General features: G+C 40.8%; 3 protein-coding genes across 7 annotated transcripts in view; 2 read left to right on the top strand and 1 right to left on the bottom strand.

Moving 5' to 3' along the window:
- The first annotated feature begins 533 nt into the window (after positions 1 to 533).
- ddx46 (DEAD (Asp-Glu-Ala-Asp) box polypeptide 46) lies at positions 534 to 13249 on the top strand. Of its 4 annotated transcripts, none has more exons than XM_011483130.3 (23): positions 534 to 691; positions 905 to 1072; positions 1804 to 1929; positions 2367 to 2454; positions 2529 to 2697; positions 2798 to 3039; positions 3167 to 3277; positions 3368 to 3533; positions 4261 to 4381; positions 4469 to 4644; positions 5810 to 5931; positions 6368 to 6446; positions 7221 to 7303; positions 8441 to 8605; positions 8754 to 8916; positions 10141 to 10334; positions 10423 to 10560; positions 10774 to 10923; positions 11029 to 11253; positions 11373 to 11591; positions 11732 to 11876; positions 12705 to 12778; positions 12897 to 13249. In XM_011483130.3, the coding sequence occupies exons 1-23, from the start codon at positions 675 to 677 to the stop codon at positions 12942 to 12944; spliced, it is 3189 nt and encodes a 1062-aa protein (XP_011481432.1). In that variant the 5' UTR covers positions 534 to 674; the 3' UTR covers positions 12945 to 13249. The 4 variants fall into 4 exon arrangements, with proteins under 4 accessions (XP_011481432.1, XP_011481431.1, XP_011481430.1 ...); XM_011483129.3 differs by having other exon boundaries at positions 2526 to 2697; XM_011483128.3 differs by having other exon boundaries at positions 545 to 697.
- A 256-nt stretch (positions 13250 to 13505) lies between these two features.
- On the top strand, positions 13506 to 19157 carry c14h5orf24 (chromosome 14 C5orf24 homolog). Of its 2 annotated transcripts, none has more exons than XM_004076054.5 (2): positions 13506 to 13784; positions 15012 to 19157. In XM_004076054.5, the coding sequence occupies exon 2, from the start codon at positions 15018 to 15020 to the stop codon at positions 15639 to 15641; it is 624 nt and encodes a 207-aa protein (XP_004076102.1). In that variant the 5' UTR covers positions 13506 to 13784; positions 15012 to 15017; the 3' UTR covers positions 15642 to 19157. The 2 variants fall into 2 exon arrangements, with proteins under 2 accessions (XP_004076102.1, XP_020564312.1); XM_020708653.3 differs by lacking the exon at positions 13506 to 13784 and adding an exon at positions 14113 to 14236.
- Positions 19158 to 20614: 1457 nt separating this feature from the next.
- LOC111948694 (tripartite motif-containing protein 16-like) overlaps positions 20615 to 22197 on the bottom strand; it is a 1907-nt gene continuing 324 nt past the window's right edge. The window contains exon 1 of the mRNA XM_023962828.2: positions 20615 to 22197. This exon is cut by the window's right edge and continues 324 nt beyond it. Within this exon, the coding sequence (XP_023818596.1) occupies positions 20852 to 22197 (1346 nt within the window). The 3' untranslated portion in view covers positions 20615 to 20851.

Here is a 22197-nt window from a genome sequence, read left to right as displayed (position 1 = left end):
TTTTACCTAGCAAATGCCAAGGATGTAAATAGAAAGTCTTTTGTTCCTATATAGAAAGTTCATTGCTGTTTATACATTATTAAAGAGGCAGATTAACAGAGTGATTTAGCCTATTTTTAATTTATCAGTTGCAAACCAGTAATAGATTCTCAAATGTAATATAAATATAGCACATTGGATGGTCATGTTTGTTTTAAGTGCATAGCATGATTGTGTTGCACTATTCTGTATGTAAATATTGAATCATGCACTTACAAAACAGCTGTTAGATTAGTTTAAACATGGTCACATTTGAAATCCTTTACAAATAATAATTTTGTTTTATCATTATTTTTCTAACCTATTTTATTTTGCCATTATTATTTTTACATTTTTGTTCATTTTCCTGGCAATGTGAACATTTTGTCATTTGCGCATAGTGTTTGATATTTGATATTTTTGTCAGTGTTTGATACTCTGTGTATATGCAATATTTGTTAATAAAGTTTATTTCAAAAAATGATTGTGTTGCACTTCCGGACCTGTTCGCCCTCCGTCCACAGGGCGGCGCCATAAAAGATTCAGTCGTGAAGTTGTCTGACTTAGGCCGATTTAGACGTTGGTGCATCGCTTGAGTCCTGTTCCATCGAGCAGCATTTCACTAATCTTAAGTAGGCTACATTGATTACATCAGAATGGCTCGTGAGTCAAGGTATGCGTAAGTAACCTCTTAAATATTTACTTTTTTATTTTCATTGATAAAAGCTGACTTTAAATTTTAAAGTAGCGTTGATTTGAGTGGCTAGCATTAGCATGCTAGCTAAAGATTATGTTTTTGTCCGTAGCAAATGCATTGTGCGTGCTTCTTCTATAACAGTTCTGAAATAGTTAAACGTTAAAGGACAACTATATTTTTTCGGTTCAGGCATTATAGGAAACGCTCGGCGTCTCGTGGACGGTCAGGTTCCCGATCGAAGAGTCGGTCCCCCGAAAAACGGTCCTCCAAAAAAGATGACCGAGACCGAAGCAGGAGGGACAGGTCACGGAGCCGCGACCGTCGGAGGTCCCGATCCAGAGACCGAAAACGAGCCAGGTGAGTGTTGTGAGTTAAACCTGGAGCAGTGAAAGGAGGATTTACGGTCAGTTCAATGTGAGGGGTCCTTTTGGATTTGGGTTTGGAAATAAATGGTTTATTTCAAGGAATCAAAACAGAAATATTCATACAGAAACATATCAAACTCTCATACACATGTAATAAATTATAATTACTCCAAATCATAAACAGACATGTTAGCTCTAATGCTTACAGAACACAACACGCACAGAAAAAAATAAATATCAGGTTTGTCTAAAGGAGTTTATTTGCTTTAAAGGGAGTGGGAGGAAACAAACATTTAATCTCAACCCTATTTTGCTTTACCTAACTTTTTAATTTTTTACATAAATGATCAATAACCGGTTCTTAACTTCAGATCAGTTATTTTACTTAACAAACACAATTATAGGCCTTTAACATAAATCCATAAGTATTAATACTATCAAACAAAGGTAAAGTCCATATTCATTATGTAAGAAGACAACATTGTTCTGGAAACCATATCGTATCACAGATCAAGTATTACAATTTAGTGCACGTTTTTCATTAAAAAACATTTGAAATATTTGAGGAATTAATATTGAGAATCGCTAAACAGTAATCCTGAATATAAATCCCACACCAGGAGTGTGAAGTCTGTTCAGTTTATGCAGGTTAGTAAAGTGCTGAAATCTCGGACTGATATCTTATTTTCCCCCGTCTGTTCTCTGGTTTCCTTTGGTGTCTAGGCGCTCCCGAAGCAGAGACAGGAGGAGGTCCAGGAGCCGCGACAGAAAGAGGTCGTCCAGCAGGAGTCGAGCCCGCAGGTCCCGGTCCGGCAGCGCAGGAAAGAGCAAAAAAACGAACGATGAAAAGTGAGAAGTTTTAGACTACTGAAGACCTTCTGTCTACAGACAAAATGAACAAATTCATGTATGTTTCTGAACCTAAATTCAAAATGGATTAATTGATTTGATTTTGGTTCATTTCAGCAATAAAAACACAGGAAAAAGGGACAAAAAAAAAACAGATGGATCAAATCTATTTTATATCATATATAAATTCATCCATAAAAGAAGGAAAATGATGGCTACTATTCCTAAATGGACATATCTGCACTTAAACACACAGTGCACTTACAACACATTGAATCCATTAAACATAATGATTGTCAAATTGAGAAGAAAACTGTAATAACCTAAGAAATTATTACTAGATCTACAATTTCATGTAATCACAAAGTTTCACTCAAACTCTATATTGTTAACATTAAATAGCTGTATATGCTTATTTTTTTAATGTTGACTCACAGGCCTAAAAGCAAAGAGAAAGACAGTGTTGATCCCCTATCAGAGAAGAAAAAAGTGAAAGAGGAGAAAGAGGATGAGAAGACGGAGGATGTAAGTACCTGCAGAAAAATGTTTGTTTGAAATATGTAGCAGCAGATGAGCATAGCATCCTTTCATCTTAGCAGCAAGACTTTGACCAGAACAAACTGGAGGAGGAGATGAGGAAAAGGAAGGAGCGAGTGGAGAAGTGGAGGGAGGAGCAGAGGAAGAAAGCAATTGAAAACATTGGAGAGATCAAGAAGGAGCTGGAGGAAATGAAGCAGGGTAAAAAGTGGAGCTTGGAGGACGATGAAGGTGAGGATTCACATTTTTGTTTGACTCTCCAACAGCTGACTTATCTCTTCACCAGTTCAGGGGATTTTGATAGTTGCTCATCATAAACTTTTCCTTTCAGATGATGATGAGGAAAACTCGGCGGTAATGGAGGTAGAGGACGACGACAGTGCAGACGGGAAAGAAGAAGGAAAAGAAAAGGAGATAGAGGAGGAAAAGAAGGAGGATGGAGACCAGGAGAAGGAGACTCCCATGGAGCAGCAGGCGGAGGAGGACGAAGTGGATCCTTTGGATGCTTACATGGAGGAGGTGAAGCAGGAGGTGAAGAAGTTCAACATGAGTGACATGAAGGGAAATGACAAAGTGAGTAAAGTGTTTTCACGCTAACATTTTTCTTATTTATATTTTGCTGTTGGATAAGACGCTGTTTCCGTTTGGCGTCTGTTTTTCTTCTTCTGTTGGTGATATTTGTTTTCTTTTTTTCCCACAGAAAGGGGCGATGATGGTAACTAAAGTTGTGACAGTCGTCAAAACCAAAAAAGGAGCCGGCACTCACAAGAAGAAGGGCGAGCTGATGGAGAATGACCAGGATGCCATGGAGGTGGGTCGCCTTTAGCTGCTTTCTGCAGCCTTTCTCCAAACGATGACTGTGCTGGAAATAAACGGCCACAATTCTCCTGCTGTGAGACAGTACTCATCAGAGGAAGAGGAGGTGGACTTGCAGACTGCCCTGACAGGGTTTCAGACCAAACAGAGGAAGATCCTGGAACCTGTCGACCACGCAAAGATCCAGTATGAGCCCTACCGCAAAAACTTCTATGTGGAGGTTCCTGAGCTGGCAAAGATGACAACAGAGGGTCAGTAAGCCAAAGTTAAGATCCAAAGAAATGATCTATAGTTAAATGTATTTATTCACTACAAAGGAAGAAAAGTATAGGGGGGGGAATCATAAAGCAACAAGTTGGAAATTTTTTTAATCATTGCTGTCAGGTGTAGATGCTGGTCTAAAAGGGGCGGGGCCTGTCCACACTCACTCAAATGTTACAAACATGCCTGTTATCTCCAAAGATGTTCACATACAAACATGTACACAACACAACTACTGTTCACACACACACACACATACTTATGCATGCGGACCAACACGTGTGAAACATTTCATTCAGTCACGCAAACTATTTGTGCAAAGGTGAGCTCACACCTGCGCTCCAGTGAGTGTTTCTGTTCTGCTGGGGTGAATGATGGCAAACACGTCAACCCCCCAGACCAGGGCCAACAGGACCGCCACATGGGCCCCCAACGCCGAGATCACAACCAGAAGAATAGCAGCCCCAGACGAGCTGCCCACCACCACTCGGGGTTATGTTTATTTCATGTTTTGTAAAGCTGAAACCGTTTTGAAAGCTTCACGTTATATTTTGAAGGAGAAGTATATTAATGGTGGCATTCCTACGCCAATGTGTTTGGTAAACGCACCGGTGCGTTGGAGGACTTCTATGGGTTAAACGACTTCCTTAGTTGTTAGTTTGTCTTCATTGATGTTCCAGCTCACACGTGTGCTCGGTTGTTCTCCCATCCATGCAGAAGTGAATGCATACAGGTTAGAACTGGAAGGCATTATGGTGAAAGGAAAAGGCTGTCCTAAACCCATCAAGACCTGGGTGCAGTGCGGGGTGTCCATGAAAATCCTTTCCGCTCTGAAGAAGTGAGTTGATGTTTGATGCGATGGTTTACCAACCGTAAACACGCGTGACCAAACACTAGTAATACTTTTTCCTCACCAATCCACCAGGCAGGGCTACGATAAACCCACCCCCATCCAGGCTCAGGCCATCCCCGCCATCATGTCGGGTCGAGACCTCATTGGCATCGCGAAGACGGGCAGCGGCAAAACCATCGCGTTCCTGCTCCCAATGTTCCGACACATCATGGACCAGAGGCCCCTGGAGGAGTCTGAGGGACCCATCTGTAAGATCGTTTGCAACTTTTTGTTTTCTCCGCTGCTTTTTACTGTTGTAACTAGAAATGTCCCGACCCGATCACGTAGTTTCAGACTTCATCAGAATCGGATGTTGTATCTCGATCAGGGATCAGATATTTATTTTATTCTCCTTATTGTGATCAACACTAGACATTCAAATCTTATTATTACAGATCAATGCTCTGCTATAAGTCTGCATATCATGAATGGATCCCAACATTCTTTTGCCGTAAAGTGTAGCAGAAGAACACACTAGCATGAGCGGGAGGCGCACAAAAACAGTTCAGTAAAGGAACTGTAGAGTAGAGTCATACTTCTGAGATCAACAACTCTTCAATAAACTTTTAGAACTGACAGCAAGGGTCTCCGTAGGTTTGTGTTAATGCAAACAACCTTAAAGAAAGTATATTTTTAAATCTTTTAGATGAGAATAAACGCAGAGACAGCAGTGAGACAGCTGCTAAGGGACCGTTTACTAACTGCAAGCTCCAGGAAAAAGTGACAAAAACAACCAAACTTCATCAAATGTTACACTGACATAAGCTGGTCATGAAAACTCGTCATCATCTTTATGCTACAACCATTTTGGATGAAAGTCATTTATAGTTTTAATTAATTTGCATGTAAACAAGAATCTTAATTATAATAAAATGTTCAGTAGTTCTGAAGATACTAAACCTAAAGTCCCTCAACTTCTTCATATGACTAATTATCACCTAATCAACTAGTTAATCGTTAACTATTTTTCCTACTGAAAGTTGCTCTGTTTACTTGATTGTTAAAGCTATACTTCACTGAGACGCACTGTTTAAATATTAAATGATAAAAAATTAAAAAACATCCTGGATCTGTTCATATATAGCATTTGTTCTTTATTTTTTATGCATTTGATCAGGACTCTGTATCAGCAGAAACTCAAAATCAAATGACTCTGAATGCAATCGGTGCCAAAAAAACCTGATCAGGACGTCCCTGACTGGAACCAACTGCAGTGAGATGAACTAAACTAGAACCAACGTTCTTCCTGTTTTAACAACAATTCTTACTGCTTGTAGTGAATAGTTGATGACAGAATTGATAATAAATATTTGTACCTCATGTAAAGCTCAAGGCTTAGGAATCCACTCATGTGTTGTTCTCCGTCTGCTGCAGCTGTGATCATGACGCCGACCAGAGAGCTGGCTCTGCAGATCACAAAGGAATGCAAGAAGTTCTCCAAAGCACTGGGACTCAGGGTGGTGTGTGTTTACGGGGGCACAGGCATCAGTGAGCAGGTGAGATATTCAGTATACTACATGAACCCATATTGATCTACAGTAAAGCAAAAAATGCAGTTTTTGAATTTTTAAGTCATTCTGAACATTGGGAATGTTTGCAATGTTGGACTGCAAATCTTCTCATAATAACGGATTTTTTAGACTGATTTGAAATATGTTGTTTTGGAATAAAAAAAAAATTTCTGAATATATTTATTTTATTGAAAAATAAATAGTCAAGGCAGTGAAGCAAAGCTTTGATTTTTCGGTTTAGACTTTTTTTTTCTGGGTTCTTTAAAGGAAGATCTCCGTAAAGATGGACAGAACATTTAAGTCATTAAAGTTGCAGTAACTTAATCAGGATTGCAAAAAAATAGTATAACACAAAAATGTATGAATGTAATGAGTATTGGAAGATTCTGAAGACCTCAACTCTGTGGTTGTTACTCCTCAGATTGCTGAGCTGAAGAGAGGAGCTGAGATCATCGTGTGCACCCCAGGAAGAATGATTGACATGTTGGGGGCCAACAGCGGTGAGTTTGTCTGCCTGTATCCCCCCATTCAAGACAATGTCACTGAAAGAAGACAGTTTGAGAGCTTTTTAATTGGTTAAATGTTGTAGCATGATTATATTTCAAAACCGTACCATTTACTAAACTGTTGACGTTGTTTGACCGCTGGAGATCAGTCGATCTACAAGATCCTGAAGATCAGGGCCAAGCACAGGTAGGTGGGCTGGCGCTGCTTTCCACGGTTTCATCCAACCTGCAACGCTCACTAAGTCTACACTGCATCACCGTTATACCTTCAGCATATCTGCTAGCTGAGCTTTGTATCGTGTCGTGATAAATGTGGTTTTGGGCTCATGAAAGCCGCTGATTCTCACTTGGACTGTGGGTTTAGGAAAGCATCCTCTGCTTACGTTTGTCAATGAGGAGGTTGCTCTGGTTTCCACACATGCGAGGTAATCTCTAATATGTTTCCCTTGTAGGTAAAAAGGCGCTCGGTCAGGTAATGCTTGATGGGGCGCCAGCTCTTGTATTGTCTTGAGGCTGTTTTCTGACATTTACAGGTCCGTCGTGCCCCTAAGATGGTACGCAAGAGCAGAGAGAAGCCAAAAAAACAAAACACTTCACAACTGCAAATAGATTAGAACCCCACACCTGAGGGAACATTTGTTTTGATAAATAATAGACTGACGAGCATCTTAACAAAAATATATAGTTGAAAATTTTGGAAAAAGCTGTTTGTGTGGCTTTTTGTTGAAGGTGATGGATTTCCTCCTGCTCCTTTTTCTTGATGTGTAGGTCGGGTTACCAACCTGCGCAGAGCGACCTATGTGGTGTTGGACGAAGCTGACAGGATGTTCGACATGGGGTTTGAGCCCCAGGTGGGTGTGGCGCCACTTTACCCGTTTTCTCACCATTTTCCTCTTTAGGCCTGCTAGCTCACTTTCATGTGTTTGGATGGTACTTTATCCTGTATTTGTGAAGACACAAGTGAATTAACAAATACACTAACCTGCCCTCTACATAGGGATGCGGTACCAAAGCCGGTACCATTTGGTATCGATGCCACGTCCATGTTTTTACCGGACATATAAGTTTCAGCCTTAACGGTATTTCTTAACGGTACCGGCATAGTGGCGTTGCAACAGCCCCGACATGGCCAACACTACTTTGTTTGGATGTGGGTTAGTAGAACTGGCCGTCTGTCTCTCTCTTCTCGCTGCTTTTTGGGGAGGGGCTTCTCCCGCCGCACGTGCTTTCACACACACATAGTCCTGCACTAACGGTGACAAAAACCGCACGTGGACGGCAGAACAGCCGCGAGCAAAAAGGTCCAAAGTGTGGCTGTATTTCCAAAGTACAGAGGCTAAGAAGTTTTTTGTTTTTTCAGCCACAATTGTGCAAGGGTCTCACTTAAAGATGAGAGGTAGACCTCAACTATGACGGACAAAATGAAAAAAAGAAATACAGAAAATCACTGTCTGATTTTTAAAGAATTTTTGTGAATTATGGTGGAAAATAAATGTTTGGTCAAGATTTCTGGCTCTCACAGACCTGTAAGAGGATCCCGTGTCTTCCACTGGTTACCTGTATTAATGGCACCCGTTTGAACTGGTTATCTATAGAAAGACACCTGTCCACAACCTCAAACAGTCACACTCCAAACTCCTCTGTGGCAGAGACCAAAGAGCTGTCTAAGGACACCAGAAACAAAATTATTAACCTGCACCAGGCTGGAAAGACTGAATCTGCAACAGTACTGCAGCTTGGTGTGGTGGTATTATTACAAAGAGACCTTAATATTTATTGATCATTTTATTTTACATCAAAGAATGTTAAATTAACATTGTGTTTTAATCTTTCTAAAATGAAAGGTTTTCCTGTACACAGGTAATTTTTCTTTTCCCTCCTTGTTTTCACACAGAAAAGTATTGATAAGAAAAGCGAATCGATGAGCAGTATCAGTAACAGGAGTAGTATTAACATCTCAATGATTCCCATCCCCACCTCTACACCAGGTGATGCGTATTGTGGACAATGTACGTCCAGACCGGCAGACCGTCATGTTCTCAGCGACCTTCCCCAGAGCCATGGAGGCGCTGGCCCGCAGGATCCTCTCCAAGCCCATCGAGGTGCAGGTGGGCGGCCGCAGCGTCGTCTGCTCAGACGTGGAGCAACATGTGGTAAATACTGGTTTCTGCTGCTTCAGGCTGGGAAACTCCTGACACTTGTGACACAAACAGTTTCCTTGCTGTCCACTGAGATGAGCGTTTGATTGAAGGACTCTTTGTTCCATCTTAACTCCTCCACTCTGCATTATTCCACCTGCAGCTCGTGATTGAAGAGGATCAGAAATTCCTGAAGCTGCTGGAGATTTTGGGCCACTACCAGGAGAAAGGATCTGTCATCATCTTTGTGGACAAGCAGGAGCACGCCGACGGTTTGCTGAAAGACCTGATGAAGGCCTCCTATCCCTGCCTGTCTTTACATGGAGGTACTAAATCCGGCTTTTAGCTGGGAAAAACCTCTTTACAGTTGAGATATAATCCAGTTTTAGATTTCCTTAACATTTCTTGGATTTGGAGTTTTCTGATCAGATCCACATTCTGGAGTATTTTTCCTCGTCTGAGCTGGCATCTGGCTCCTGCTGGATAGCTCAGATATTGCTTGACATTTTTGTTGGTTCGGGGGTTTGAGGGGCTGCTGGATAACGGGAGGAGCGTGTAAACAGAGAGCTCTCACCATAAGGGAGGGGAAGGGGGAGCAGGGTTGCTTTGTGGCAACAACTCAGAGGTGAATTTCTCATGAACTCCTGCCGCTCTCCAAAAACTCCTAGAAGATGACACAGGCGTATGGATTTTGGCTGAAAACGGCATAATTACCGTAACAGACCAATTGGAAGGCTTTAATTACAGATCAAAAGATGATCAGAGTGGAACTTTAATATAAAAATATATCAACTATCACTGGACAGTAGATTAAAATACTTGTAAGGATTTCTTAAGTATCACATTTCATGTAATCAAAAGATATTCATAAGAATATTATATATTTATTAGCTATCAGTAATATTTTGAATATGTTAATAATTATCAATGGCTAACTATCATTTATTTTAAAACATTACTAATGTGTAAAGATTCCAGGATGATGTTTTTTGTTTGCTTCAGCTCCGATGAACCTTTTCACTGTTAAATTCAATGTTTTTTTTCTGTTTTCAAGTGAATGTATTGAATTTTTGACATTAACATTTCCAGGATTACACAATCTGTTCTTCGCCATCGCTCTGGTCCCATTTGCACGCTGTGCCAGTGCTTTGAATCGGTTTTCTTACTTTTTTTGAATAATGAGAAAGAAATCCTTGAACCTCTTTCTTTTGGCCATGTTGCCTCTGCATGCTACACATATCTTCAAATCATTTTAATTTTCATCTGTTTATAGCCATACGTTGGTAAATTGGCTACTTTATACATATAAATAATATAAGTTATGTCAACATGCTTTTATAGGCCAACTTAAATCCTGAAATCAGTCCATCCTCCAAACTAGAATTGTTTCCAAAAAATATAACTGAATTGCAAAAAGATCAGGATAATATTAAGGATAGACTAGTATATCCTTCCATTCCAGAGCCGTTCAGCTACTCTGACGTCACGTTGAATAAAGTGTTCCTCGTTTTGATGTGGAAGCAGTTACCCGTCATTTTTCACCTTTTTAGGAATCGATCAGTACGACAGAGACAGCATCATCAACGACTTCAAGAACGGAGTTTGTCGCTTGATGGTGGCCACGTCTGTGGCCGCCAGAGGCCTGGATGTCAAGCAGCTGATCCTGGTGGTCAACTACAACTGTCCCAACCACTACGAGGACTACGTCCACAGGGCGGGACGCACGGGCAGAGCCGGCAACAAAGTTAGGACCGATTCCTTTCCCTTTTTCTGCTGCGGTCTCCTTCACAGCTCTGCTCACGACTCTGGTTAAACTGCTTTGCTTCCCTCAGGGATACGCCTACACATTCATCACAGAGGACCAGGTTCGCTATGCCGGGGATATCATCAAGGGCTTGGAGCTGTCAGGTGCTCCTGTCCCTCCGGAGCTGGAACAGCTTTGGGCCTCCTTCAAAGACCAGCAGAAAGCGGTAAACTCTTAAAAATCTCAGCGGCTCTTTGTGGCAAAGATAATTTGAACTTCTGAAAAGTCATATTCGAAAGAACACAAGTCTGTTGTGACTTGAATGACTTGTTTTTGGTGTCATGCTAGCAGGATTTCACCTTTTAACTTCACATTTATTTGGAAAAAAGTATTCATCTCTTCCTGCATCTCTCAACCCCCCCCCCCCCCCCCCCATCAGGAGGGTAAGACCATTAAGAGCAGCAGTGGCTTCTCAGGAAAAGGTTTCAAGTTTGATGAAACCGAACACGCCTTAGCTAATGAGAGGAAGAAGCTGCAGAAAGCAGCACTCGGACTGCAGGACTCTGATGATGAGGACGGAGCTCTGGATGTGAGAAACCTTTGGTTTTTCTTCTCAACAAGAAGAATTAAATCAGTCTTTTCATAAAAGTTCAGTATTGACCGTAACTCATCAAAACCTTCTATGTTTCACTAGATCGAGGAGCAAATTGAAAGCATGTTTAACTCTAAGAAGAGGGTAAAGGATCTGTCTGCACCCGGAGCAGCTGGTGGTGGTGGGGGGGTGGTTTCTTCGTCAGCAGCCTCTCCCGGCGGGTTCGGTATGACGCCTACGTCAGCTGGAAACAACCAGAAGCTGGAGATGGCCAAAAAGCTGGCTCTCAAGATCAACGCCCAGAAGAATCTGGGAGCAGAAGCTCAGGTGTGTGTGGTACCCTCATGAGTTCTGTGAAGTAGACTCCAGCAACCGTTCCTTCTCCAATTTCTTTAATTGTCACTGAATAATCGTATTCTCCCTATTTATTCCCCTTCGGTTCACAGGATGTGATGCAGCAGGCCACGAACGCCATTTTGCGTGGAGGACCCATTGTCAGTCCATCCGTGTCGGCCAAGACCATTGCAGAGCAGCTGGCAGAGAAGATCAACGCTAAGCTGAACTACACACCTGTGGAGAAGCTGGAGGAGGAGAGGCAGTCAGCCGAGCAGGCCGAGACCGTCAGGAGATACGAAGAAGAGCTGGAGATCAATGACTTCCCACAGGTCAGAAGGAAACCGCCTTTTACTTTTTAACATGAAAGCTGTCGTCTTGAATCCCAGCAGTGCCAAAAAACACAAAAATGTTTTTGCTTGGAGGAGAACCAAAGCTTTGCCGTGCAATGACGCATGTCATTTATGTCCAGACGGCCAGGTGGAAGGTGACTTCCAAAGAGGCCCTGCAGAGGATCGGTGAATACTCTGAGGCAGCCATCACCATCAGGGGAACCTATTTCCCTCCAGGAAAAGAACCCAAAGAGGGAGAACGCAAAATTTATCTGGCCATTGAGAGTAAGTGTCACGAAAACTAAAGGCTGAGGTTTCTGGTTCTCCAGAACATTGAATGTCTGATGAAGATCATGTTTGTAGTGTTTTCAACATGTGGCATTTTTCTGATGACAGAGGACATGAATAAGGACATTTAACTCAAAATTACACGTCTGAGTATTTCTTTAGTCTAACCATTTAAATCAGGAGCAGAGGGAAAAAAGCAGTTTGAAAATGATTTTATTTTTTATTTCAATTACATTTTTGTTGCACCGGGCATGTAATGTTGGGTTGGGGGTGTGAGAGGCTGTGAGCTAGCGAGAAAACATGTAAACAGATGGCTCTGGTGGGTTATGGGTAATGAACTCCTGCCGCTCTGCAGACACTATGTCCTAGAAAATGACAGGTTTTTCATTTGGGCTGAAAACTCCATAATCATTATTAAAAGAACACTGGGAGCACTTTTAAAATAGCTCAAAAGATGATCTTTTTTTTTTAAAATTATAAAAGTCTCAATCAGTTTCCACAGGATTTCCAGAAGTCTAAACAGAGAATGTTTGTTTGTGGGATCATTTATAAAAGGAAGCCATAAGGAAGGGTGTTTGCTCTGCTATCACTGTTCTGATCCGTACAATCTGCAGACAGACTTGGCTTTTCAAACTAAGTGACAGAGATGCCAATAAAACCGTGTGGGAGCACATGCTCAGTTCTGGTTATAGTAGAAAATGTTTTCACTTTTACCAATAATTATGCTATTTCAACTTGAGGACGTGTCATTACCTTTTAAAGTCAACTTCTCATCAATGAAGCCGCACGGATCATGTGAAATAATCAAACTCAACTGTTTTCTAGGTGCAAATGAACTTGCCGTACAAAAAGCTAAAACCGAGATTACGCGGCTCATCAAAGAAGAGCTCATCAGATTAGTAAGTGGCACTTTCAGGGAATCATCTGTACTTTCCTGTGTGAACATCACAAGTGATTCCTAAACACTAGCTGGAGGTTGTTCTAACCCTTTGTGCCTTTTTTCCCATCAATCCACAGCAAAATTCCTACCAGCCAACAAGCAAAGGCCGGTACAAAGTGTTGTAGGCCACAAAGCAACGCTCAGTGGAGGAATTTCTACAACCGAAGATCCTGTCATCTCTCTGCTTTCATCAAAGTCCTGCAAAAATATTTTAGTCTATATTTTATTGAAATACAATCATCTTTTTTTTTTTTTTTTAATTCCTTACCTGTGTTCAGTAATTTTTATACCCAAATATCTGATTCCACATCTCTTCTCTTCTCTAAATGTGATGTAGACTGATTTTCTTCTTCTCTGGTTAGATTTATGTACAAACATGGAAATACTTTTGTTCAAAATAAAACAAAAGCTGAGCTCAGAGACCCTTAAACCGTGTGATGTTTGAAAAAGATGAGCATGAGGATGGTGCACAGTTAATTATTCAACAGCTGTCTTTACTATGAAACTGATACATATAAAATACTTTTAATTGTTTTTATAAATCAACTTGGTTATATGTTTACCCCCCCAAAAAAAATAATTTTTAGTATTTTAAAGTGTGTAAAACGCCCGTTTCAGTGTTTTTGAAAGAAGGGAGGCTTTAAAAAACACACAACCTTTGCCTGCCCTTCTGCGCATGCCCAGACTGCTCTCCCTGTCTTATTAATTTTTAATGGAAAATGGCTGCGTTTCTTTTCCAAAGCGCTCGCGCTGGGAACTAAAACCTCCTTTCACCTCCGCTCGCCTCCTCCTGGCTCCCCCCGGAACGTGTGGATGTGGTGAGCACCTGGTAGCAGGCTGACGGCCCGTGGTGCTAAAATAAAATTAAAAAACTAGCTAAAAAATGAATCGACTGACGCTTTGAGGGGATGAAAGCTGATTTTTCTCCTTAACCCTTTCGACGCCGATTCCTGCTAACAATCGAGGTACGGTAACCTTTGTGCTCCTCCCGGCGGTTTGGGTTCGGTGTGGAGGTGAAGCCGCTTCAGGGTTAGCTTTTCATCAAGCATCTTTGCTCTCCGCGGTGCCGGAACCGTCATTATTCGGGCCAGAACCGAGCTAAACGCTGCTGCTCATTAACATTTCATGAACCGAATTTTCAGGGGGGTTCTGCAAAGACGCGGAATGTTTCACGCGCCTCCTCATGTTTTTTTGTTTTGTTTTTATGAATGGATGTTATGTTACTACGGACGGTAGATGTGGGAGTAAAGTCTGCACCTCCTGCAGGAGAGACAGACAGGAAGGAGCAGACTGTCACACTGCTCCTCTTCCTCACACTTCAAGTATTTATAACCTCCTCCTCCTCCTCCTCCTCATTTTGGTTCTAAAGGTCCTATTTTTTTATGCGCATTGATTTACCAAAATAATCTTTCTAAAGGTAAGTGGAGAATATTTATTAAGCCAAGGCCTAAAAGAAAAGAAAAACTTTTTTTTAAACAAAAAAACAAATTTGAGATTTAGTTTTTTTTTCAGAAATATTGAGAAATCATAAATGTCTTGTATTCAATTCACACACACAAATATATAATTATATATATATTCTTTGGGTGGTAAAAAAATATTTTTTGAATTTATTAAAAAATGTTGGCCAATAGTACGTCCTCATCGAATATTTTAAGTGTTTTACCAGATATTGGCCAAATTTAGCTTTAAAGACCCACTTTAATCGTCTTATGATCCACTGGAAAGCCGTGGTCTTTTGATTCTGTTTATGCCGTTTTCAGCCAAAATCAAGAAATCTGTAGTTTTTCTAGCAGGTTGTAGGCTAGAAATTTGCCTCCAACTCATGGGCGGGACCACTGGTGTGGTGTAAACACACCCTCCATCCCCTTCCTTTTGCTGAGAGCTCTCTGTTTACATTCTGCTTTAAAAAAAAAACACCCTTTTCATTGAAATAGTCATTTAAGGTGACGGCTGGAATCTTCTATATCAATTTTTTTATTTTTTAATCGAAAGAACTCTTATTGGTAAATCGTAATATTTTACAGTTTTTTTTGTTTACAATCTTTAATTAGTAATTTTATTCTCCTGGGAACTGTATTCTAATGTTATTGAGCTTTTTTTAACAGACTTTTTGTCATCTAACTGTAAGGTTCAATCATGTATTGTAATCTTTCAGTGTTGGAAAATAATCCAGAGTTTCCTCCTCCCAGCTGAAGATGATGCGCCAGGTGACGACCAGCGACTTCTGCATGAGCAGCAGGCCCTCGTGCCTGGCAGAGGACGGCCACCACCCTGCTTCTCACTTCGACCTGTGCACCTCCCAGCCCAACAAGTTCTACCCTCCACCCCCCACCACGTCCCTCCAGATGACGCTAGCTCCCATGGCCCTACCGGCCCAGAGCCACAAGCCCATGGTGTGCCAGAGACAGGACGTTCTCGGGAGCGACCCGCGCTCGCAGGGGAAAATAGCCGGCATGAAGGGCGCCGAGCAAGCGCCGGACGCCGGCAAAAAGAAAAGCAAAGGTGCCGGCAAGACGGGCCGACGGGGGCGACCTTTGGGAACCACCAAACTAGCTGGGTACAGAACCAGCACCGGCCGACCGCTCGGCACCACCCGGGCTGCCGGCTTCAAGACGAGCCCGGGACGGCCGCTCGGCACGACGCGAGCCGCGGGGTACAAGGTCAGCCCAGGGCGGCCTCCGGGCAGCATCAAAGGCCTGTCGCGCCTCAACAAACTGGCTTACAGTAGCACCTGCAGTGGAGCCGCGTTCCCGTACCCACTTCCACACAAAGACATCCTCTGTGAACCTTCCTGCAAAGAGAAGACGGCCACGGAGTGACGGGTCTGCCCCGCCCCTGCCGGGACAGAACACACATGCACAGGCTTCCTGCTGCAGTTTAGGGGCAGTGAAGGTGAGAGCAGGAAGGCTTTTTATAGGAATAATACTGTGTTGTTGTCATTTGTGTGACTGCCATCAATATAATCCACAGCAGTTTTCAGTAATCCTGCTGAGATCTATAGTGCATCTATAGTGTATACTGAACACGGCTGTTTTCCACTGACTTATGTAGCATCGTATTCCCAACACACAGACGCATCTATCTGAAGTTATTAGCTGCAGTTTCATGCCCTCCAACAGAGGAGGTCATCACAAAGACAACAGATGTGCTACAGAAGAGGAGAATGTACTTTGAATGTTGGTCCGTTTTTGGAAAAGAACTCAAAAGAAGCAAATTTATGACTAAAAAAAAGAAGTTTCAATGAAAAATCTGAAGAAAAATTTGGTTTTACTCTATATAATTATCTATAAGATGTAAGCACTGATGGTGAATCAGTGCTTCCATCTAATTTAAATCAAATTTATTCCATTTCAGGAGGTTCAAGTTCTCCAAACAATGAGTTTTAAACATCAACACTTTTTTTGCATGCAGGAAATATTCAAGCTCAGCTTATAGGTGGCAAACAGATGAGATGTGTTTGTAAAGGATTTTTGATGTGTAAACTCACATGTGCACGTTTCATTTATCAAGTGCTTCTTCTCATTACATGTGTTGCGTTAGTTTGAAACCTTTGAACCGGGAAAAGTGTTTAGAAAGCTCAATGTAAAAATGAAAATGATGCTTATTCGTTTTTTATGGCAGACATTTATGCTTTTTTCTTCAGTTTTTCTTTTGAAAACACTAACTGGAGTCACATTTCATGCAAAATGTTTTTACCCAACTTAGTTGTGCTTTATTGAAACTCGTTGAGGACTTTACCATCAACATGCTGCTTTCAGATGAGCAGTTTTTATTGAATAAAAACAAGACCGTGTTTTTGTATAGTTAGCTGGTTTTCTTTTTTTTGCAAACATTTTCTTTCCTAAATAATTTCAACTGTTTCCTCTTTTAGTTGTTTTTGCATTCCAGACCTTTATGTGTGAATTACGCTCTTATTACAGACCTCTGCCCTTAAAAGGACTCCCAGAATCATTTTAATCCTGTTTTCCTATAAAAGAACTCAACCAAGTGGACAAAATGTTAATTTAAATATTTGTTTTACCCTGATATTGCTTTTAGTTTGAGACAGAATTGTGTTTGGAGATGTTTTTATCAAAACATTGACTACAGTCAATAAAAGGGTTACCCTGTTGGGAATAATCAGATAAAACCCCTACCCTTCCTCTTCATCGCTCTGATTGGTTAAACACTGAAACCATCGCCTTTTATTAGCTCATCGTTCCTGCACTGTAGGACTGTTCCTCAGTCTGCCGCTAGAGGGCGCTGTTTCTGTAAATGGCAGTTAGTTGCCAAACATGATTTTGCAATTTTTACAATTGGAAAGATTTGTTGTAAATCTCATTTCTGGTTGTTTTTTTAACAAGATGTTTTAAAATTCAATCTACTAAAATCCCATTTAACCCTAAAAATGTACATGTAGAAAAAGAAGTTTGGTCCGAGATTTGCATTTGGTTAAATCCCATGACCCTGTTGACCTCATGACAAAGGTGTAGCACTTAGTCACATACGGTTTGATGGATCATCCGACAAACTAAACATTTATTTTCTTTCACTGTATTCAAGCATGAGCAGCTCAGAAATGGGAAATGACAAAGTTTAGAAAAGCTTCAGTTTGGTGCAATAATGTGTTTATGTGTTGTAGGTTACCACGGCAACGTTGATACTATCACTTTTTATTCATGCCGTATTTTAAAACCTACATTGAAGTCATTTCTGTCCCTTTTTGTTGAAATGAGTTGCATCCTGTAAACTGATGTATTGAAAATGCCTCCTTACTGTTGTGACCCTCCTTTACCAAAGAATGGGATCAGGCTACGAACATTTTAGCTTGGAAACATTAGTTTTTCAGGACATTTTTTAACTGGCAAAAGAAAACTGTGTAAAAAAAAAATCCAAACGGATTGTTTGAATTTACCTTGAAGTGGTTGCATCCAACGTTCAGTTGATTTAAAGGCAGCTTCTTGACAGTTTCAGTCCTCTGATATAAACTTGATCACTTTCATTGTTTTTCTATTCACTTTATTTAGCTTTTTCTACAAATTTGTATGTAGCCAAGTTAGATATTTAAAGATGCTTTCTAGCTGCGGCCGCCTGCTCCATCCTCATCCTGACTTTTGTACAAACTCTTTGGAGTCAGACTCCATACTGGAGATGTTACAGGACGACTGTCAGCTTTGTGTCCCCAATTCACAGCAGACGTTTGATCCGAGTCTGACTTCAGTTTCACTGAAACCCTGCTTTAATGTTAGCATGAGAGGTTTTAGTCTGTGTGGCTAACACGCGTGACCTCATGAAGCTTCTTTAAGTAGAAACTGTCACCTTGACTTATTCTTAGGCACACAAAAAACTTTTTCACCAAAAAAGATTTTATGTTTGCTATAATTTGCAAGAAATAAAGTCTGCAGCACAGCTGCTGTTTGTAAAAGCTGCTAAAATAGTTGATAATTTGATTGATTTATGAAGCCCACCTGGTGGTAGCTGTAAAAAGGGATCCAGCTGTGGCTCAGAGAAAACCTTTCCAACAAATCTACGTGGAGTTTTTCTGTTTCAGTCAGAAAAGTTGCACATTTCAGTGGATGTCTTCAGAGCCCTGCACTTTTCCACACAGACACCAGAGGGCGCCATACAGTGAACCTGGGGTCCGACCCTTTCTGGGTTCTGCTCTTCTCCATGCAGCTTCCTTTTGGGACTCAGTTTGGTTGTTGGTTTAGTGTTGGATGTTTTCAACTTCGTGGAATCAGCAGCAGCATTTGTGCTGTGATGTAGGCGACTAAACGTGGATTTGTGGTAAATATCATGGCTCAAAATATGAAAAATGTTTCAGGTTATTGAAAACAGACACACAAATTATTAAGGTGGAAGTTTTTTTTTTAAGGTGGTTTTATCAGCTGTGTGTACAATTTTAGAGAGAAGTTCAACAGAATGAATCTTTGCTCTGTGGATGGATGTGTTCAAAATGATGACTCTATGGATTGCTGACAGTCTTCATCGTAAATGTCATTGTTTGTTATGGTGTCATTTACTTTGCTGAATACAAAGCTAGAGAAGAGGAAGTTTGGTTGAAGTTTGCATTCTTCACATGAAGGAATCTGGGATCATCCTAAAACTGTCCCAAAATAAACATGAATGCATTTGAATGTGTGACACATGGAGCACAGTTCTAAATATTTTATTTTTTAGTCTCCCATCACCCGCGGCGTCTCCTCACATTTGAGTTTTTCATGAAGAAACGAGGCCGAGGTTCTTCAGAACTGCCGTCAACAAGGCCCGCAAAGCTTTGTATATTTCCCCTTTTCTTCGTGCATGGTTGTTGTGGAATGTTCAAACGTTGTGTAATAAATCATAAAGTAACACAATCTGATGGCACGGCTTGATTCTTTACACTAATTAAAACTTTGCTGTTTGGGGATGAAAGCAAAAGGTTTCAGAAAAAAAAAACATTTCTTACCCTCCTTTATGTCTGTCTAGAGAGCCCCTAAAGGGACAAAAATAGAGCTGGTTTCTAGTGTGCACGAGAAACTACGAGGTCTTTGGCACAGAGGAGACTTTTTCAGAGTCAGTTACATAAAAACAACATTAGATGATCTTATTGAGTTTTATTTTACCTTCTGAATCTCCTACAAAAACATAACTGGTTTATTTCCTCTGCGTCACCGTGATGTTATCTCTGAACGTCGCCTAAAACCAGTTCTAATGTCGTGGTTTGTTTTGGAGCAGGAGAGACAGCAGCTGTGAACAACTGGTGTGTACGAGAAACCAGCACTCATGTTTTTGCTTCTATGTCCCTTTAAGTGCTCCGTACCTGTATCTATTTAGAAGGTTTAAGATTTCTTTTCTACTATTCTTATGGCACAATTTATGTTGCAGTGTGGAAACAAAAGATTAAAAACATGACTGCTGTACTGTTTCAGCATAACAATGTAGTATTAATGATGAAGAGTCAAGGAGACATTGTACTTTTGTTTATAGTTTTTTATTACACAGTTTTCCCCCTGATTTTTACCATGGAAAGTTTGAACTCCACCCCAAAAATTCATTTCAATAAAATTAAATCAATTTTCTCTTATAATAAAGTTTATCAACAGACATTCATGCGTATTTCAGCACCTAAAACAGATAAATGCTTTTACTCTTAACCCTTGTGCTATCCCAGGCACTTTACCATTGGGAGTGGGGTCATCTAGACCCACTAGACAGTGCTCTGAACCTTTTTTCTACAATGATTTGTGATCTTCACTGGTGTCCATGGATTACATGAAATCTTTCCACCTTTATCCACCTTTGTCATGGTAGGGAGAACACGTCAATGTAAGGGTGGGTCATCTAAGATAGCACAAGGGTTAATACTCATTACAGACTAATCCATTTCTTTTTTTAATGTTTAATAGATGAAACATAATGTGATCATGAAGTGAGTAAATGTTAATCGACATCTCACCTCTAATATAACAAATGCCTTTGATTTTTGACTCACTCTTATTAGCTGATCAAATGAAAATTTCAGAGAGAAATAGAAATGACAGTTTTCATAATTCCAAAAAATGTTACATTCACAACAAATTATATGCAGCACAAAAATGACGTTTGCTATCTTCTTAGACTCAAATACAGCAACACAAAGTATTTAAAAATCATTTTAGAAACAAAGGTAATCAGCAAACTCTGATTACTTGAAGACATCATGAGAGTCCTGACAGCTTGGAGGACGTCTTCTTGAAGCTCACAGATTCGTGTGCAGATTTTTGTTCAAGAAATCATTTTTCTGTTGTTGATTTTCTTTTTTTGGGTAGATATTTTTTAGATTTCATTGTTATTTTAACTGTTGTGTTTACAGTTAAGTTTATTCCAAAACTGCATTTATGTTTTGTTTCAAATTTTTATTACATAAAAATCTGGTGTTTTTGTCTTTTATTTTGATATCTAAACTAAAACTATTTTTGTTAACATACTTATTATTAGAAGTTACATACACGATATTTATCTATGATTTTCTGTTTCCTACAGTGCAGACATATTTCATCAGTGATTCTCACAGATGAGTCACTGCTTTTCACTTCAACAACCTGATCATTCCTCCAGACTTTGAAATCCAGAATCCAGCATGGAGAGGCTGAGTGAAAGTGGTCTGGACTTTGTGTAGGAGAGTCATGGAGTCAGAAACGCTGTAGAAAGACAAAGTTCCTGCTTTGTGATTTAAATAAACTCCCACTCTGGAGGATCGGGGAGCTGCAATAGAAACACAGCTGCTTTTGTGGTAAAATGTATATTCAGTGGGTGAGCACTTCAATGCCCAGGATTTATCATTAAATCCAAACGCGCTTTCATCCCAGGTTCCTGTACCACTTCTGTCTTTGTATGCAACTGCAATGTAAACCACCCCGCTCCAGTCCACCTCCCAGTAGCAACGTCCAGTCAGACCTTCTGCACTGAGAACCTGAGACCTTTTAGCAAATCTGTCTGGATGACTTGAATAATTCTGTTCTAACTTTGTCCATGTTGCTGTTCTGTTCTGTTCACTCAAAGATAGATTCCTGTTTGCTGTGTTTGGATCCAGTGTGATCTGATGATAGTACTTCATGAAGTCCTCTCTGGATCTGAAGTCTTCAGGCAGAAAAACATCCACTATGTCTAAAATCTTTGTGGTCTGGTCTCTGAGAGTCTCCTCCAGCTTCTCTCTGGTCTCAGACACAGCTTTGAGAGCATCATCAAAGCAGTGCTGAGCTTGTTCAAAGCTGGGTAAGTCTGTACAGATACTCAGATCTGACAGGGAGGAGTAGTTGTTGAGAAAATGGAGATGATCTTCTGTAGATGAGAGCTGGTCCAGCTCAGCCTCTGTTTTCTTCAGTTTGGTGATCTCATGCTGCATCTTCTCCTGGAGTTCTTCCACTTTCCTCACTTCCTCCATCTGATAGGATGTGACCTTCTGCTCCACTTCTGAGCATTTTTGCTCCAAGAGACAGATCAAACCTTTGAAGAGGTTCTGACTTTCTTTGATAGTTTTCTCAGCAGACAGATTGATGGCCTCCACCGCCTGCTGAAGCACTTCTAAATCTTCTTCCAAGTTGAGGATTCTCTGTTGGACTTTTTGTTGATCCAGTCCCAGCTTTGTCTGTCTTTCAGCCCTTTCTGCTGCAGCAGACACCATGTCATGACCTTTGTGTTCATCCATGGAGCAGAGACTACAAATACACTTCTGATCAGTGCGGCAGAAAATCTTGATCACTTCATCGTGACGAATGCAGATGTTCTCCTGAAGCTTTAGAGTAGCTTTGACCAGCTTGTGTTTCTTTAATGCAGCAACACTAAAATGGGGCTGGAGGTGCTGCTCACAGTAAGAAACCATACAGGTCAGACAAGACATGGCAGCTTTCAGCTTCTTTCCTTCACAGAAATCAC

The sequence above is a fragment of the Oryzias latipes genome, chromosome 14 (assembly GCF_053564925.1).
Source record: "Oryzias latipes strain Hd-rR chromosome 14, Olatipes_Hd-rR_3.1".
Classification (NCBI taxonomy): domain Eukaryota; kingdom Metazoa; phylum Chordata; class Actinopteri; order Beloniformes; family Adrianichthyidae; genus Oryzias; species Oryzias latipes.
Note: the sequence above shows the minus strand (reverse complement) of the source record. Positions and strands in the feature narration are given on the sequence as shown.